Source organism: Juglans regia, chromosome 13 (genome assembly GCF_001411555.2).
Source record: "Juglans regia cultivar Chandler chromosome 13, Walnut 2.0, whole genome shotgun sequence".
Taxonomy (NCBI): Eukaryota; Viridiplantae; Streptophyta; class Magnoliopsida; order Fagales; family Juglandaceae; genus Juglans; species Juglans regia.
In genome coordinates, this window is record NC_049913.1 from 4,395,966 (window position 1) to 4,413,321 (window position 17,356).

Genomic DNA, 17,356 nt, shown 5'->3' on the forward strand with positions numbered 1-17,356 from the left:
ACTCTGCTTTTTTTATAAAATCACATGTTTTTAAATGGGTGTGTAGAGTGTGAGGCTTATGTTTAGAATTTTTCTTTTTTATAAGGGTAGAGGTGCAGAGAGTGACCTCGTTGGTTTTCACAATACATTTTATATCGTCTCATCATTATAATTTTTACAAATTCTCATATAAAATAAAATAAGCAATTCAACTTTTAAAATTTTAAAATAATAATAATATTAAAAAAATATATTTTAATAATATTATATTTAATTTTTAACTTTTATCTTAATTTATTTTATTTTAATTTATCTCATCGTAACTCATTTCATCTCATCTCATTTACAAAAATAGACGAGTCCGTCTCACGCATCCAAAGGCCAATACAATAAGCATTATATTAGATCAAGTACCAACCTCCATGCATGTCAGCATAAGTTATGCTATATGACAATGACAAAATTGGCCCCCCGATGGCAGAAAAATCCTGAGCTAGAAAGCTCTTTTCTCGTTCTTCTTGTTTAAAAAATTTGTGTAAATCGAAATTTTACATAAAAATATGTATTTTATTAAGAAAAATATTATTATTATAAAAAGATTTCATAAAAATAAATTTACAAACTAATATGTCTTTATATAATACATTAAATTTATTTTAAAATAAAATTAACTTCACAATTTAACATACAGTACCAAATCATACACATTTATAAATTTGTTTGAAACTAAAATATTCCTGTTCTATTTAAGTCTACGCCGTTCGATCTTTGAACAGTCGAGCCCTTTCATAAGGCTCAAGATCAGTCGAGCCAATACTCCACGGGGATCAGATTGGCGCGCCTGCTCCTTCTTGGTTGATAAAGGATGCAAAGCGTTTGATGAGAGCCACCGCCTTCTCTTGCTTGAGGTCATCCAGATGAAAGCAATGGTCTTCACCTTCGTTCTCTACGATCTCGACCCTACCTCCCCACCCACTCTTCTTCAGTTCCTTGTAATAACGCCAACCCACCTCTCTCAAATGGTCCTTTCCACCCACAAACACCAATACCCTCTCACACCCTAGCCTTTCCAGATCCTTTGCAGCCGGTTTCAGCCGAGGATCGTCCAAACCGCTGTTCTCCGGACACATGTATAGCCACATTTTATCATCGTCCGTACCTCCGAAATACGGGTGAACCAAGATGGCCCCGACCAGCTTCACATCTGGTATCTGGGTCGACCCGACCCGAGAAGCCAAATTATGCGATATGTTTCCTCCGGCACTGTCCCCGGCAAGGAAAACTCTGTTAAAATCAGCGTGATCATTTAACCACGACTCAGGTCCATTGCCGTTAGCGTGGGACGCCACCCACTGGAACCCGGCCCAAGAATCCTCGTAGCAAGCTGGGATTGGGTGCTCCGGAGCTAACCTGTACTCTACCGAGACAGCAATGAGGTTGGATTCAGCTGCCAACGTGCTCACATAGAAATGTAAGAGAGGAGAGAAGGCAGATAAGAAGCAAAAGCCCCCACCGTGAATATAGAACAGGACGGGGAGTTTCCGGGTCGGATCGTTAATCTTGGGTAGGAAAATACGGGCGGATATAGGAGGTTCGGACGAAATCACGACGTCTTTGGATCGCACTCCGGTGCGGGGTCATCGGAGGGAGGGATTTTGGGAGTGGGCTGGAATTTCTCCACGCGACCATCTTTGTATACTCGGAAGAAGCGAAATTCATGAGCTATTTCATCATTCAAAGTGTCCATCTGCGAAGAGTAAGGGTTAGATGCTGGTGAATTATGGTGGAAGAGGATTTTGGCTAGCTGAGGCCTTCGATAAATATAGATCGAGGCCCGGTTAAGGTAGAGAGAGAAAGGACGACAGAGGAATTGTATTGGAGAAAAACGGGGGGGAAGAAGAAGCTTTGGAGAGTTAATGAAACAGGCCTTCATGATCGTTAATGATTAGAGAGACTTGATCAATGGGAGTAGAAAAAGAAAACACAGATCTGATCAAAGATCTTGATGGCTACAATGCAGTAGCTGCCCCATCTGCTTCCAGCTAGCTAGTCCGTTTATTGTTTTGTATAGCTAGGTGGAGCTGTTAATTATTTGCCTTGCTAGTTGATTTACGCAAACCAGATTACCAGAAGGCTGAAGATTTTGAGGATGTGTATCCGTGTCTGTGGTTGACGCAGTGAGAAAACAAGAAGCCGAAAGAGGAGAAGACAAGGGCTGCGGCGAGGGTTTAAGTTTAACCGTTTTGTTTATTTTTGGATTGGCAAAGGGTTTATATCTTGCAATCACATGCTGCAAAGTTATTATATCTTCATTCTTTATTACACTGTTATTACCGGATCAATATTTTTTATTTTTTATTTTTTAAAATAAAATTTCAACGGTTGATGTATAATACACGTGAATACAGCAAAATAATAGCAGAATTAGAGCATATATTTATTAACATTTAATTCTCTATTCGAAGGGTGTTGCACGTTGGTGCTGCTGTGTCACTCTCCTGCATCCGAATATACTGAACCGAACTCATTTTTCGAGAATCTGAACCACTTGATCATTCAGGGCACATGTTTGAGATTTCCAAATCTATATTTGTGCCGGACCCCACACGCCGGACACACCAATCACGTGTGTGATGGGGTGGATGTACGGCATAGAACTCCTCAATTAACTTCGGAAACATTATCACACTCTCCCCACATCTCTCGAAAATTATAAATTATTAAAATATTATTTTTTAATATAATTTTTATTTTAAAACTTTTAAAAAATTAAATATATTTAATATAAAAATTTTAAAAATATATAATAATTATATAATATGAGATAAAATGAGATAGTTTGATTTGTATAATCAAATTAAATCTTAATAATTAAAAATTTATTATTATTTATAAATTATTTACCAATTTATTATTATTATTTATTACTTTTTAGATTCCCTCAACATACAAATATAATCGCTGAACTCATCTCCCAACTTCACAAATCGTTGGTCGACAGAAATCTCCCAATTTCTCCAGCGTTCCGACAGACTCACAGTTGCCGGCAAAAACTTCCCACACGCCCGTTTGTGACTCAAACAAAACTGGTCCTGCATATACAAGATTACTTGCTAGCCTCGGTTGGTTTGTGACTTTCGAATTTACTCTTGCGTCCATTCATAGTTGGCATGAAGAAACTGGGCTAGGAGGTTGGTGATGATAGCCTTAAAATTAAATTGTTTGACACGAATTGTCTTACCGACAAGTCGTGTCTACAGTTATAAAGACCAAGGAGGCAAAGAATTTCAGTTGTGTACGACTGTTCGACGGAACAAATTAGGTAAAGTTCAGATTTATGAAAATTAAAAATTAAATAAAATATTATTAAAAAATAATCTTTAAATACAATTTTTTTTTATTATATTTTGTTTAAAATTTTAAAAAATTATATTGATAAGATAAATAAAAAAATTTCAACTATCAATCTAAAGAACTCTTCTCCATCCAAATCATCAATAAATATACAGACCGAGAAACTCTCGTCAAACAGTTGTTCACAACTGAAATTCTTGCCCTCCTTGGTCCTTATAACTGTAGACACGACTTGTCGGTATGACAATTCGCGTCAAACGATTTAATTTTAAAGCGGACAAAATGTCCAAACCATAAATATACAGACCGAGAAACTCTCACTCGCTCGCTCCCTCTCTCTCCACAAGATCTAAACCTTGGCTCTTTGCTCTCTACAATGGCCTCCAGCGACGAGGAAATCACCCACCACTTCCGTTTCTTCCATGAATACAAAGACGGCCGCGTTGTGATACACCGCCCACCAGTTGAAAAAATCCCACCCTCCGATGACCCAGTCACCGGGGTCCGATCCAAGGACGCCGTAATTTCATCCGAACCTGCGGTCTCAGTTCGTATATTTATACCAAAATCCGCCGACTCGACCCAGAAACTCCCTCTCCTATTCTACATCCATGGCGGCGGTTTCTGCATGCAATCCGCTTTTTCTGTCCAGTACCATGATTTCCTCAACACGTTCGTCGCGAAAGCTAACGTTATTGCAGTCTCGGTCGAGTATGGGCTGTTCCCAACCCGACCAATACCCGCCTGTTACGAGGACTCCTGGGCCGCGCTCCAATGGGTGGCATCCCACAGCAATAGAAACGGACCCGAGCCGTGGTTAAACGACTACGCAGATTTCCAACGAGTTTTTATTGCGGGTAATAGCGCCGGAGGGAACATATCGCACACTCTAGCAGTCCGAGTCGGATCGATCGGGCTTCCCGGAGTGAAGGTGATTGGCGTGGTGCTGTTGCACCCATATTTCGGAGGTACGGACGATGACAGAATGTGGCTACACATGTGTCCGACGAATGGCGGGTTGGAGGATCCAAGGCTGAAACCAGCGGCAGGGGATCTAGCCAGGCTTGGGTGTGAGAGGGTGTTGATTTTTGTGGCAGAGAAGGACCATTTGATGGATGTGGGTAAGCGCTACTACGAGGAACTGAAGAAAAGTGGGTGGGGAGGCAGTGTGGAGATTGTGGAGAATTTAGGGGAGGAGCACTGCTTCCATCTGTTCAACCTCAAATATGACAAGGCAGTGGCTGTGATTGATAAATTTGTTTCCTTTGTTATACAGGATCGCTAAGATATAATGTAGGCGATATGTGGTCTTTAGAAGCGGTGGATGCATGCTTTGGGTCGCTAGCGTTTATGAAAATGGAATGTTATATTTCGGAGATATATAGGTATCAATGGATGTGTGTGGCATGCAGCTACTTACGTACATAAAGTTGTTCTTATTCTCATTGGCATTTCTAAGTTCTGCGCAACAGAGGCAGCCCGCTTTTGCAGCTCACTCAATTGATTTGCTTATATTGTTTGATGGCGCTTGGCAGAATGGAGGCCACTGATCTGTTAAGTTGCAGAGCTCAATCCTTTTCTGATCTCCTAGCATTACAGACAGCAAAGAAGTCCAAGATAACAATATCATTGGGAGTTCATTTTATATATATTCAGATAATTAATATCATACTTACTCGTTGGAATTAAAACAACTTAAAAATCAAGTGGGATCTGAATGTGAATCTTATTAATTATGATCCTCTTTTACTAAACGGCTTGGTGACTCCTTTGGTCAGCGAATCAGCGAGCTACAGATGTGAAGAAACAAAATCAATTTTCAAAGTGCCATTAGCAACAAGTTCATGAATGAAATGGTAGTCGATTGCAATTATGTTTTGATTGAAGACGAGTAACCGGATTGACTGCCATAAAAATTGCACGTTGATTGTTGCAGAGAATTTTAGGTGGCGCTGAGAGTGTAACACGAAAGTCCCGAAGCAATTGAATATTCCATGCAATATCAGCTAAGGAGAGATATTCTCCTTCTGCACTTGAAAGAGTTAGTGTTTTGTTTCTTAAAAGACCAAGAAATTAAATTGGCACCAAAAAAATAGCATAGCTGCTAGTAGAACGGCGTGCCAATCCACATCAAAATAGGGAAGAAGATCACGAGTGGACTGTTTATGAAGTTGAAGTCCATGGTTAGCAATGCCTTTAACATAGAGCAAAATACGCTCAAGAGCATGAAAATAATCCTCGGTGGGAACATGCATGTACTGGCAAATGGAATTTACACTGAAGGATAAATCAGGCCTGGTGATTGTCAAGTATTAGAGAGCACGGGCAAGAGAACGAAACAGAGTAGGGTCGGAGAACAGTGTCCCTTCGGCTGATAGATGCTGACCAACGACAAAAGGTGTAGAAATAGGCTTGGCATCACTCATGGAAGCACATTGCAAGAGATCAAGAGCATACTTCGTTTGATAGAGAAGGAGACCCTTCTCATTAGCTTGAACTTCTACTCCAAGAAAATAATGAAAATCACCCAAATCCTTCATGGAGAATTCTTTGGAAAGTCGTGTAATAAAGGTGTGAACCAGAGAATGATTACTTCTAGCGATGTCATCAACATAAAGAAGTAAGTAAACAGTCCCAAGCGATGAGTGATAAACAAAATACGAGGAATCAGCCTGACTAGAAAGAAAGCCAAGTTTGAGCAAAAATGAGCTAAAGCGATGAAACCAAGTTTGAGGAGCTTGTTTCAAGCCATAATGAGCACATTTTAGGCGACAAACATGCTGAGGAAATTGTGGATCAGTGTAGTCAGGTGGTTCTTCTATGTACACCTCTTCGTTGAGAAAACCATGAAGAAATGTGTTTTTAACATCTAGTTGATATAAGCGCCATCCAGAAGTAACAACCAAGGACAAAACGATTCTGACCGTAGCAGGGCACACCACAGGGCTAAGGTGTCACCAAAGTCAAGACCATGAACCTGAGAAAATCCTTGAGCCACAAGACTTGCCTTATGACACTCAATAGACCCATCAAAGTCAAGCTTTGTTTTGAAAATTCAACGACAACCAACCACATTATGATGCTGAGGTCGAGGTAAAAGAACCCATGTATAATTTTTCTTCAAAGCGTGAATTTCATCATCTATAGCCGAGAGCCATTCAGGGTATTTTGCACCAAACTTGAAGCCCCGTGGCTCTTTGAGAGTAAGAAGAGCCTAAAAAAGCTGAGAAAAATATAAGATACTCATAGCATGATACAATCGTGGTTTGAATATACCAGCTTTCCCTCTAGTTATCATCGGCTGGCTGGAAGTGGTCATACAAGGAGAGGAAGAAAAGGGTAGAGGGATGGTGGTGTCCTAAGTTGCATAATTTGAGAGAGATTTCATAGAAGGAGGAATATGCGGACCAAGGGAAGGAGTCGAGGACAGGTGTGGAATATCACTACAAGACAGACACGATGAATTCGAAAAGAATGGTGAAGGCAAAGAATCCGAAGAACTAACATTAGAAGAACTAAAAACACATTCTTGACACTCATAAAAATGAATATAGTCAGTATTGGACGTCATCTTTTGCACAGAATCACCATTTTAAGGAAATATATTTTCATGAAACTGTACGTGCGAAGAAACATAGGCACGATGTGTCTTTCAGTCTAAACACCAAAATCCTTTATAAAGGGTATTGTAACCTAAAAATACATAATGAGCAGATTTTGGAAATAATTTATTAGGTGAGTAATATATCAAACTAGGGAAGCAAAGACGCCCAAAAGTATGAAGCATAGAGTAATCAGGTTGCTTACCAAACAAGAGCTCATAAGGCGTTTTCCCAGCAAGAGACGATGACAGGAGTCAGTTAATGAGAAAGACGGCAGTAGAGAAGGCCTCAACCCATCAGGAGAGTGGCACACAGGCATGAAACATAGGGGTACAACTGTTTCTGTGACAAGGCGATGCTTACGTTCGGCAATCTCGTTCTGACTAGGAGTGTAAGCGCATGCCAGACGAAGAACAATGCCACAAGAATGCAGATGAGAGTGAAACTTATTATTAGTAAATTCATTTCCACCATCACACTGAAATGATTTCATTTTTCCTGAAAAATGCACCTCAATAAAAAGTTGTAAATTGATGAAAGTATCAAAGAAATCATATTTCTGTTTTAAGGGAAATATCCAACTAAATCTGGTACAATCATCAATAAATACCACATAGTATCTATATCCAATAAAAGAAGGAACTGGTGATAGACCCCATAAGTCACAGTGTAAACGATCAAAAGGCATGGCACAACGTTCATCATTTAGAGAAAAAGGTAAACATTGGCTTTTGTCGAGTCTACAACAAACACAAATTTCAGAATCAGTGTTCACTAATTTATTACTACAGGAAATAGATCCAAATCTAGAAAGAGAAGCAATAGTACGAAAATGTGGATGACCAATGCGAGCATGCTATAAATGAACAGAGGCTCGCAGTGGAGAAGTAGTGGACACGAAGGCCTGATGACGACGATCCAACACGTAGAGACCATATTCACTTCTTCCAACTCCTAGTACCACTCTTGTGACCCGATCCTGTATGGTAAAACCAGAGGAAGAAAAGGTAACACAACAATTATTATCTTTATTAAGTTGACTAGTAGAAATAAGATTTTTCTGAACTCCAAGAACAACTAAGACATTAGATAAAAGAATAGGACTTGACGGAACAAGAGATGAAATGGAACCAATGTGAAAGATTGCTAAAGATTGACCATTGCCAACCATGACATGTTCATTACTAGAGTAAACAACCGGTTGAACCACACCCTCAGTATCACCTGTCATGTGGGACGTTTCACCAGAGTCAAGGAACCATTCAAAGTCATTAAAATCTTGATTCAAGCAGGCTGAAATGCTTCAGCAAGATTAGCCGATTGCTTCTTCTTGAGTTTCAAGAAGCTCCAACAACATTTGGCCAAGTGGCCCTCCTTGTCGCACAACTGACAGTGAACAAAAGGTGGATGATGACTTTGAATTGGCAAAAGGTGTAGAAGAGATTGAAGACCGATGCTTCACTTCTTTATTTCGCGCCGCTTTGGAAGTCTGCTGCACAAAATTGGCAGAGTTGGAAGACGGCTGAGAAAAAGATCGTTCAAAGATCTCATGACTCAAAGCTTTCGGAACAATCTCTGCAAAAGAAGATAGTGGAAGCTGTGACATCATGGTGGTAGAAAAGATCTTGAAGTCGGATCCCAATGCACGTAAATACTAGTGGAGTTTATCCGTGTTGTCAATGGGACGACCAATGGCAGCCAGTTGATTACAAAGACCTTTGAAGGTGCAAGAAAACTTAGCAATGGACTGAGAGCCATGTTGCATCAGCTGGAGTTTATCCTTGAGTTGCTGTTCTCGAGTCTTCGATCGGTGTGAGAATGAGGCTTCAAGAGCACGCCAGGCCTCATGGGAATGACGGAAACCCAGTACCTCACTCATAGATTCCTATGTAAGAGAAAAATAGAGTAAACTGAACAGCGTTTGATCTGTATGCAGCCACGAGGTATAAGCAGGATTTGACTTTGTGGTGCCATCAAAAAGAGTAATCGTGGTAGAAGGAGCCATGATGCTACCATCCAAATAGCCAAAAAGCTATTGACTAGCTAACAGAGGAACAAACTGATTTCTACACAATAGATAATTGGAGGAGGTCAGTTTAATGGTGAACATATGCACCATTGTGTTGAGCGGAAGAGTACGAGATGAAGAAGACGAATCAGCCATGGTCAAGATCACAAAAGAAACCTTGAAACTGATACCATAAAGATGTTTGATAAACGAAAGTGTCTGAAATCCTCCTTACTCTGTGAGGAGATAACTCTTCATTATATATACAATAATTACAATTTTGCACCCCTATATAATAGAAAATGATTGAATACAAATAATCAAAATATCCCTACAGCTATACAAGCGAATATTACGTTAACAGAAAAACATATATCATGAAGAATTTGATTCTTCCTTATCAGAATGAATAGTATATGATGTATAGCAAAATTTACAATTAATTGATTGGTAGATATCTGTCGCTCATTTCATTTCACACCCTTGGATACAAATAAAAGAATGGAAAATGGACGTACTCATTTCTCTTTTTTAGTTGTTTGGATTGCTGGTTGAATTTAATTTATTTATCTCATCAATATAATTTTTTAAAACATTAAACTAAAAATAAGAAAAATTTTAATTTTTTTAAATTTTTTAAATTTTGAAATAATTTAATTTTTTTAAATTTTAAAATAAAAATTATATTTTAATAATATTTTATTTAATTTTTAATTTTTATAGATCTAAACTTTACCTAATTTGTTCCGTCGAACAGTCGTACACAACTGAAATTCTTGCCCTCCTTGGTCCTTAAAACTGTAGACACGACTTGTCGGTATGACAATTCGCGTCAAACGATTTAATTTTAAGGTTGCCTTTATCTTGGGAAAACGAAAAATATCAGATATGTTCTGAAAATTTTGAGAAGCGGAAAAGTGTCCAAACCATAAATATACAGACCGAGAAACCCTCACTCACTCGCTCCCTCTCTCTCCACAAGATCTAAACCTTGGCTCTTTGGTCTCTACAATGGCCTCCAGCGACGAGGAAATCACCCACCACTTCCGTTTCTTCCATGAATACAAAGACGGCCGCGTTGTGATACACCGCCCACCAGTTGAAAAAATCCCACCCTCCGATGACCCAGTCACGGGGGTCCGATCAAAGGACGCCGTAATTTCATCCGAATCTGCGGTCTCAGTTCGTATATTTATACCAAAATCCGCCGACTCGACCCAGAAACTCCCTCTCCTATTCTACATCCATGGCGGCGGTTTCTGCATGCAATCCGCTTTTTCTGCCCAGTACCATGATTTCCTCAACACGTTCGTCGCGAAAGCTAACGTTATTGCAGTCTCCGTCGAGTACGGTCTGTTCCCAACCCGACCAATACCCGCCTGTTACGAGGACTCCTGGGCCGCTCTCCAATGGGTGGCATCCCACAGCAAAAGAAACGGACCCGAGCCGTGGTTAAACGACTACGCAGATTTCCAACGAGTTTTCATTGGGGGAGATAGCGCCGGAGGGAACATATCGCACACTCTAGCAGTCCGAGTCGGATCGATCGGGCTTCCCGGGGTGAAGGTGATTGGTGTGGTGCTGTTGCATCCATATTTCGGAGGTACGGACGATGACAGAATGTGGCTACACATGTGTCCGACGAATGGCGGGTTGGAGGATCCAAGGCTGAAACCAGCGGCAGGGGATCTAGCCAGGCTTGGGTGTGAGAGGGTGTTGATTTTTGTGGCAGAGAAGGACCATTTGATGGATGTGGGTAAGCACTACTACGAGGAACTGAAGAAAAGTGGGTGGGGAGGCAGTGTGGAGATTGTGGAGAATTTAGGGGAGGAGCACTGCTTCCATCTGTTCAACCTCAGATATGACAAGGCAGTGGCTGTGATTGATAAATTTGTTTCCTTTGTTATACAGGATCGCTAAGATATAATGTAGGCGATATGTGGTCTTTAGAAGCGGTGGATGCATGCTTTGGGTCGCTAGCATTTATGAAAATGGAATGTTATATTTCGGAGATATGTAGGTATTAATGGATGTGTGTGGCATGCAGATACTTGAGTAAATAAAGTTGTTTGTTTTCCCAAAATATTTCATCTAATCTCACTTCATCATTACAACTTTTTTAAATTCCCACACAAAATAAAATAAACAATTCAATTTTTTCAAATCCTAAAATAATAATAATATTAAAAAATATATTTTAACAATATTTTATTTAATTTTTTAACTTTAATTTCAACTCATCTCATTTCTAATCTGAAAACAAACGGGCCCTAAGTTCTGCGCAACAGAGGCAGCCCGCTTTTGCAGCTCACTCAATTGATTTGCTTATATTGTTTGATTGATGGGTCTTGGCTGAATGGAGGCCACTGATCTGTTAAGTTGTCAGAGCTCAATCCTTTTCTGATCTGCTAGCATTACAGACAGCAAAGAAGTCCAAGATAACAATATCATTGGGAGCTCATTTTATATATATTGAGATATATAATTAATATCATACTTACTAGTTAGAATTAGAACACCTTAAAAATCAAGTGTGATCTGAATGTGAATCTTATTAATTATGATCCTCTTTTATTAAACAAGATTGTCGTGAAAATTGGGATAATTGAGAATTTGAACCCACGAGCAAAAAGAAGGAATGGATTCAATGAACAAAAATCGATTAAGCCAGAGTTCCGGAACAAACCTGGAAATTTAGTGGATAATGTTGCTAGGGGCCTGTAAGTTGGCAGCTATGTAAGAGTAACCCTTTACAACGAATTTTGTGTGTTAAGTGGAGTAGCTAGGGTTCATTACTTGCAGCCATATGTAATTTTGCTTCACTATTTTTCCAATTCCGGCAAGCTGATGAAGACCACATGATTTGTTCATGGTGCTCAGAATGGCCAGTTTTGCGTGGCAGCCTGAACTTGCATGTACCAACTGAACAGTTTTAACGTTAGACCTAACTAATTTGAAACCAAAACAAATAGCAAAAAATATTATCCTAATAAGAATATAAACACTCTGCCTTGCCACCAGAACATAAAGTAAAACGGGCTTTAAACAAGTAGTTAGGTGGCCTAATTCTGATTAAAGAAAGAAGCCATCTGCTTCAAGAGGGATGATGCGTTCTCTGAATTTGGGTTGAACAAATGAAACACGTGATCCTCCCCTTTTGTCTCCATGATGTCTACCGCACCACTCCACCCACTCTTTCTCAGTGCCTCATAGTAGGTCCATCCTCTTTCCTTTAGCCCATCATTCTCAGCAACTAAGACCAGCACCCTGCTGCACCCCAATCTCGACAATTTCGAATCCTTATTTGGGTACATCCTCGGGTCATCAGAACCGCTCATTGTTGGGAAAATTATCTCCAACATTTTGCTACGCTGGTCATTCCCAAAATACGGATGGATCAAAACCATCCCTACGATCTTGACCTCCCCCAGCCCATCAACCGCTGCCCTCCTCGCCGTGCTGTGCGCGAGATTGGCCCCAGCACTGTCCCCTGCCAAGAAAACTCGTTCAAAATCTACATGATCATTTAGCCAAGTTTCCGGTCCCTTGCCCTTGCTATGCGAGGCCATCCATTGTACGGCGGCCCATGTGTCGTCGTACGCAATGGGAAGAGGATGCTCCGGGGCTCTTCTGTAATGGATGGACACAGCGACCACGTTGGCTTCGGCGGAAACGGAACTGACATGGTTGTGGTAGTTCGGTGAGAAGGGGGACTCGACGCAAAAGGCGCCACCATGGATGTAAATGAGGAGCGGAAGCTTGGGGGAGAAGCTAGTGGTCTTGGGGAGGAAGAGGCGGGCGGATAAGCCGGTTTGGGGGGAAATAGTGATGTCTTTTGACTGGACGCCGGTAAGGGGATCGGTGGTTGGAGGAACGATTTCGGTACCGAAGAACCTGTCGATGGTGCCGTCTTTGTAGAGACGGAAGAAGGGAGGGAAATCATGCGCCACTTCTTTCGTGTTTGGATCCATCAAACAGAGGATTTGTTGTGTAAACTTGAAAAGTTACGGGGGAATTAAATATGGGGACAGAGTATAATCTGTAGCGCATTTCTTCGGTACGTGGAGTATTAATTACAGCTACGTTCTATTTTTATTATTTGAATTGTCTTCAGGTTTGTTAACTTTGATAATGTGAATTCAGAAAACTAAATTCGTAACGTCCGATTTTTATGGTTTACCTCAAGTCTAGCACACCACTTTAGACTTTTTCTACGACCACTTTCTGCCTTTAACTTCCTTTTAAAATGGTTTTAAAAAAAAAAACAAAAACTTCCTTTTAAAATTATAAATTTTTTTATAAAATATAATTTTTTCTAAAATAGTAATTGAACTAGATATATTAATTGTTGTAAGTTATTGTGAGGGCATTGCAAGCTATAAGCAAGGGATCTTGGACATTTTTTAGCTTTGCTTTTCATAAGCTTTACGTATCACACATAATATTTTTTTTTTTTTTATTCTTCTTAATATAATTAAATTAATCTACTCATCATTCATCTATTATATATTTGATAAGAGAAAAAAATTAAAAAAATAACAAAAAGTATGATATGTGATGTGTGAAACTTATGAATAGAATTTTTCTTTCTCAATTATTATACTCCACCTGCGACTCCTCAATACTAATTTAGGTTATGTTTGGATGTCAAAATTATCTTAATTCATCTCATCTCATCTTATCATTATAATTTTCATAAATTTTTACATAAAATATAATAAATAATTTAATTTTTTCAAATTTTAAAATAATATTATTATTATTAAAAAAATATTTTAATAATATTTTATTTAACTTTCAATTTTATTTTAAGACCATCTAATATCACCACCTTAATTTCAGCAATTTTCGGCCAGTCTATTGCTCTTGTTCATGCATTTATGATTTTACCCCTAGAACAATAATTTTTCTTCTCACATTTTGTTCCATTTTTGCCCTTCTTTTTTAGCTGTTTTCCCTTTTTATCCCTGTTTTCTTTATTCTATTCGTGCATTTACGGTTTTACCCCTATATTTTGTTTGTTTACACTTTTTGTCCCTCAATTTGTTTTTGTTTTATTCGTAGTTTTACGTTTTTGCCCCCATTTCCATGAACAGTAAATTCACACCGACACATTGTGTTCGAATTTCTTCAACTTCAGGAAGAAACCCATACCTACAGGCTATAGAGACGAAGGCAACACATTAAAAAAAAAAAAAATCAAATTTCAACAAATTTATAGCCAGATTTGTATTAAAAAAAATTCAAAATATGTTCAAATTTGTAAGGATTTAGAAACGAATTCAAACCCATATGACAGAATCGAAACAAATCTACTAAGATTTGTAACCATTCATAAATGAAATTTCTAACAGAGAAGTAGACAATGAGAGAATGAGAAAACCAATGCAGATCCAAAAAAGATCCCTTCAAATTTGTATAATTCACTAAATAACTCAGCCATTTACTCTAAAGAAAATAAAATGTAAAAACAAGATGTAATACGTGTAAATCTAAAGAAAATAACAAAATCTCCTCACACCATTAGAAAAAATTGTACTTGGATTCGTACAAAAAACCAAAATTTGATCAAATTTGTAAATATTCATAAACCAATTCATACACATTGGACGGCAACCAAAAAAATTTCTTCAAATTTCTAACCATTCACAAATATATTTTCTATGAAAGAAATAGAGACAGAGACAGAAAAAGATGTTGGCCTCTGATGTGATTCAGCAATATTTGCAAATAATATCTTTCCATTTTAAATGGATTTAAAGTGACAATTTAGCTTATAACACTTTTATTTTTTTGGGAATCCAAATTTTTGGTTGTTGATATCTACACAATTTCTTACTATTCACACAACTTTTACACACTATATATTTTTTAATTATTATTATTATTTTTTATTAAATATTTAATATATTAATAATGAATAGAAAATTTAAATTATTTTTAAAAAAATAAACTCAAAAAAAAAATTTAAAAAAATATTAAAATTTAAAAAAATATAATATGTGGAAGTTAAAAAGATTGTATAGCATTATTATTATTTTTTTTTTCTCCATTTGAGCGCTAGGTATACGTGCCGTGCCTTGCACGTAGGCCCTATCTGGACCACAATCTATCAAAGCTCTCTACTTGTGAGTGTGTGTTAAGAACGTGTTCCACAATCTACGTGCAAGAATCTACGTGCCTTGCACGTAGGTGCTTCAAGTAGTTTAGATAGTGAAAATATTTAAAAATATTTGTGAATTGTTATAAAAAAATAATTATAAAATATTAAATAATAAATAATAAAATTAATAAATAAAAATTAATAATAAAATAAAAAATAATAATAAAGTATTCTAATTCTAAACAGTATTTGAGTACTCTCAGTACCTAAACGTTTGAGAATGTATGAAATGAAATAGATAGTATTCATTAGTATAAAATAATAATGGATATCTTATTCATTTTATTTGTCTGCGTGATCATGTTCAATGATCAATATATCTACTATTTTTTTTATACATTTTCACTTGAAATTGGCATTTAAAGCTGGTTGCATTAAATGCCAATTAACAATAAAGTTATAGAAATCAAAGAAAGTGTGCAAGTCAAATAACCTCAACTACAAGTTATATATGGTCAATAATAAAATGTAATGTTAAAAGCAAAGCAATGATCGGGGCAAGATACTGTTAGATTCTTGAAGATGGAGGACAAAGCTAATTATTTCATAAATAAATTATTAAGAAGAATGGAGAAATAAGAAGTCAAGAAGATAAGTTAGAATTATAAATAATAGCCAAAGAGGAGAATTAAAGAAATTAAACACTCGAATAAATACTAATAGAGAGGGAGTGAGAGAAGGGACGACTCAGCCCCCAAGAGGGATAAGGAGATCAGAATAATTTAAAAACTATCAATTTTTTCATAAGAAAATGATAGTATGATTATCAAATATGTTTATTAAATGTGTATACTAATATATTTTTATTTTTTTTATTATTTTATTTTTTCGTAATAGTTAAGAAAATGACTATTAGTGAATTAATATTTTTTTTCATAATAGTTAAGGACGTTTAGAAAATGCTTAAAGAAAATTAAATAAAAAAAAAACTAATTTGTACTAGTGTGCTTAGGCACATTTGATAAGCACCCTAACATTATCCTTCTCTGTATATAAAGCCCCTTAAATAGACTGGAAATTAGATTCTTTTAAAAAATTATATACTAATCCTAATTTGACTCTAATTTAGTTTTAATTCAAATTGAACTCGGAGGAATTAAGAATTCTAAAATAAAAATTAAATTATTTAGTATTAATAAAATTTCCCGACTGGTCATCAGCCATTCTAGAAGAGAATTTGTGAGATCCAGGATAGAATTAATTAGTATAGAAGGATAGTTAGAACACTTACTTTTGCCTATTATTGATTAAGTATTTGCATAACCAATATTTATTCAACCCTCACTTTTTTCTATACGAAGAGTACTATTAGAGATTTTCGCCCTCTCTCTTTAATTAGTTAAAATTTTAACTAATGGAAAATTACATATTCACTTATAGATAGTCTAAGTGCATGTTTGGAATTGCGGTGAGAAATATACTTTATAATTTTAGGATTTATAGCTTATAACTTAAGTAATAAGCTCTACTGTTAAAAATTTATTTACTGTTTAGAAACCATATATTTAAAACACTTTCCAATATGTTACGTTTGTTTAGAAACAAATTAAAAAAGTGATTTCTGGTGTAGAAATGACGATTATTTGAATTTTTAAAAATTATGACCATATGTTTGAAAGTTTGAAAGTTATAATTATCTTAAAGTTGTATGAGTATTTTCATCAATTGACAATCTTTTTCAAATTCAAATTATGTTCCGATTATCCGAGAAAACACGTTTGATGAAATGACGTTTTTCCTCAAACGTATTTTTTAACTTATTTGAAATTAATAATGTTTTGATATAAAATATTTACATAACCTAATTTTTCCATTTAAGAGATTTTAATCCTATTTAAACAATTTTTAAGACTCTTACCGCAACCATAAACAGACCCTAAGACTGTTATCTACAAATTTCAAAGCATTACTTCCTTTCACCTCGACGGATCTTACCAAAAAAGTCAAACTTTCCTTGATTCTTACGAGCACTACTATTAGTTTAGCCAAATGCTAATACATATTTCACAAATACTAATGCTCTAAAGAAGATAACCGATGGAAATGAAAGTTATCGTTATTTTAATTATATACCCAAAACTTAATATTAATAAATACTATTTTCACATAATGCAATATACTTATTAAATCACGAAGCAGGTAGGTCACTTTAAAATATAATATATCAAAACAATTCAACTTTTTTAAATTCTAAAATAATAATAATATTAAAAAAATATTATAATAATATTTTATTCAACTTTTAACTTT

General features: G+C 36.6%; 3 protein-coding genes and 1 pseudogene across 3 annotated transcripts; 2 read left to right on the forward strand and 2 right to left on the reverse strand.

Moving 5' to 3' along the window:
• Positions 1 to 678: 678 nt before the first annotated feature.
• On the reverse strand, positions 679 to 2,296 carry LOC109002338 (annotated as a pseudogene).
• A 1,219-nt stretch (positions 2,297 to 3,515) lies between these two features.
• On the forward strand, positions 3,516 to 4,828 carry LOC109002339 (2-hydroxyisoflavanone dehydratase-like). The gene has a single exon (XM_018980035.2). The coding sequence runs from the start codon at positions 3,710 to 3,712 to the stop codon at positions 4,616 to 4,618; it is 909 nt and encodes a 302-aa protein (XP_018835580.1). The 5' UTR covers positions 3,516 to 3,709; the 3' UTR covers positions 4,619 to 4,828.
• Positions 4,829 to 9,823: 4,995 nt separating this feature from the next.
• Positions 9,824 to 11,033, forward strand: LOC109002340 (2-hydroxyisoflavanone dehydratase-like). Its single transcript, XM_018980036.2, has one exon. It carries the CDS (start codon positions 9,955 to 9,957, stop codon positions 10,861 to 10,863), a length of 909 nt encoding a protein of 302 aa, XP_018835581.1. The 5' UTR covers positions 9,824 to 9,954; the 3' UTR covers positions 10,864 to 11,033.
• A 455-nt stretch (positions 11,034 to 11,488) lies between these two features.
• On the reverse strand, positions 11,489 to 13,109 carry LOC109002341 (probable carboxylesterase 13). The gene has a single exon (XM_018980037.2). It carries the CDS (start codon positions 12,912 to 12,914, stop codon positions 12,006 to 12,008), a length of 909 nt encoding a protein of 302 aa, XP_018835582.1. The 5' UTR covers positions 12,915 to 13,109; the 3' UTR covers positions 11,489 to 12,005.
• Positions 13,110 to 17,356: the final 4,247 nt, after the last annotated feature.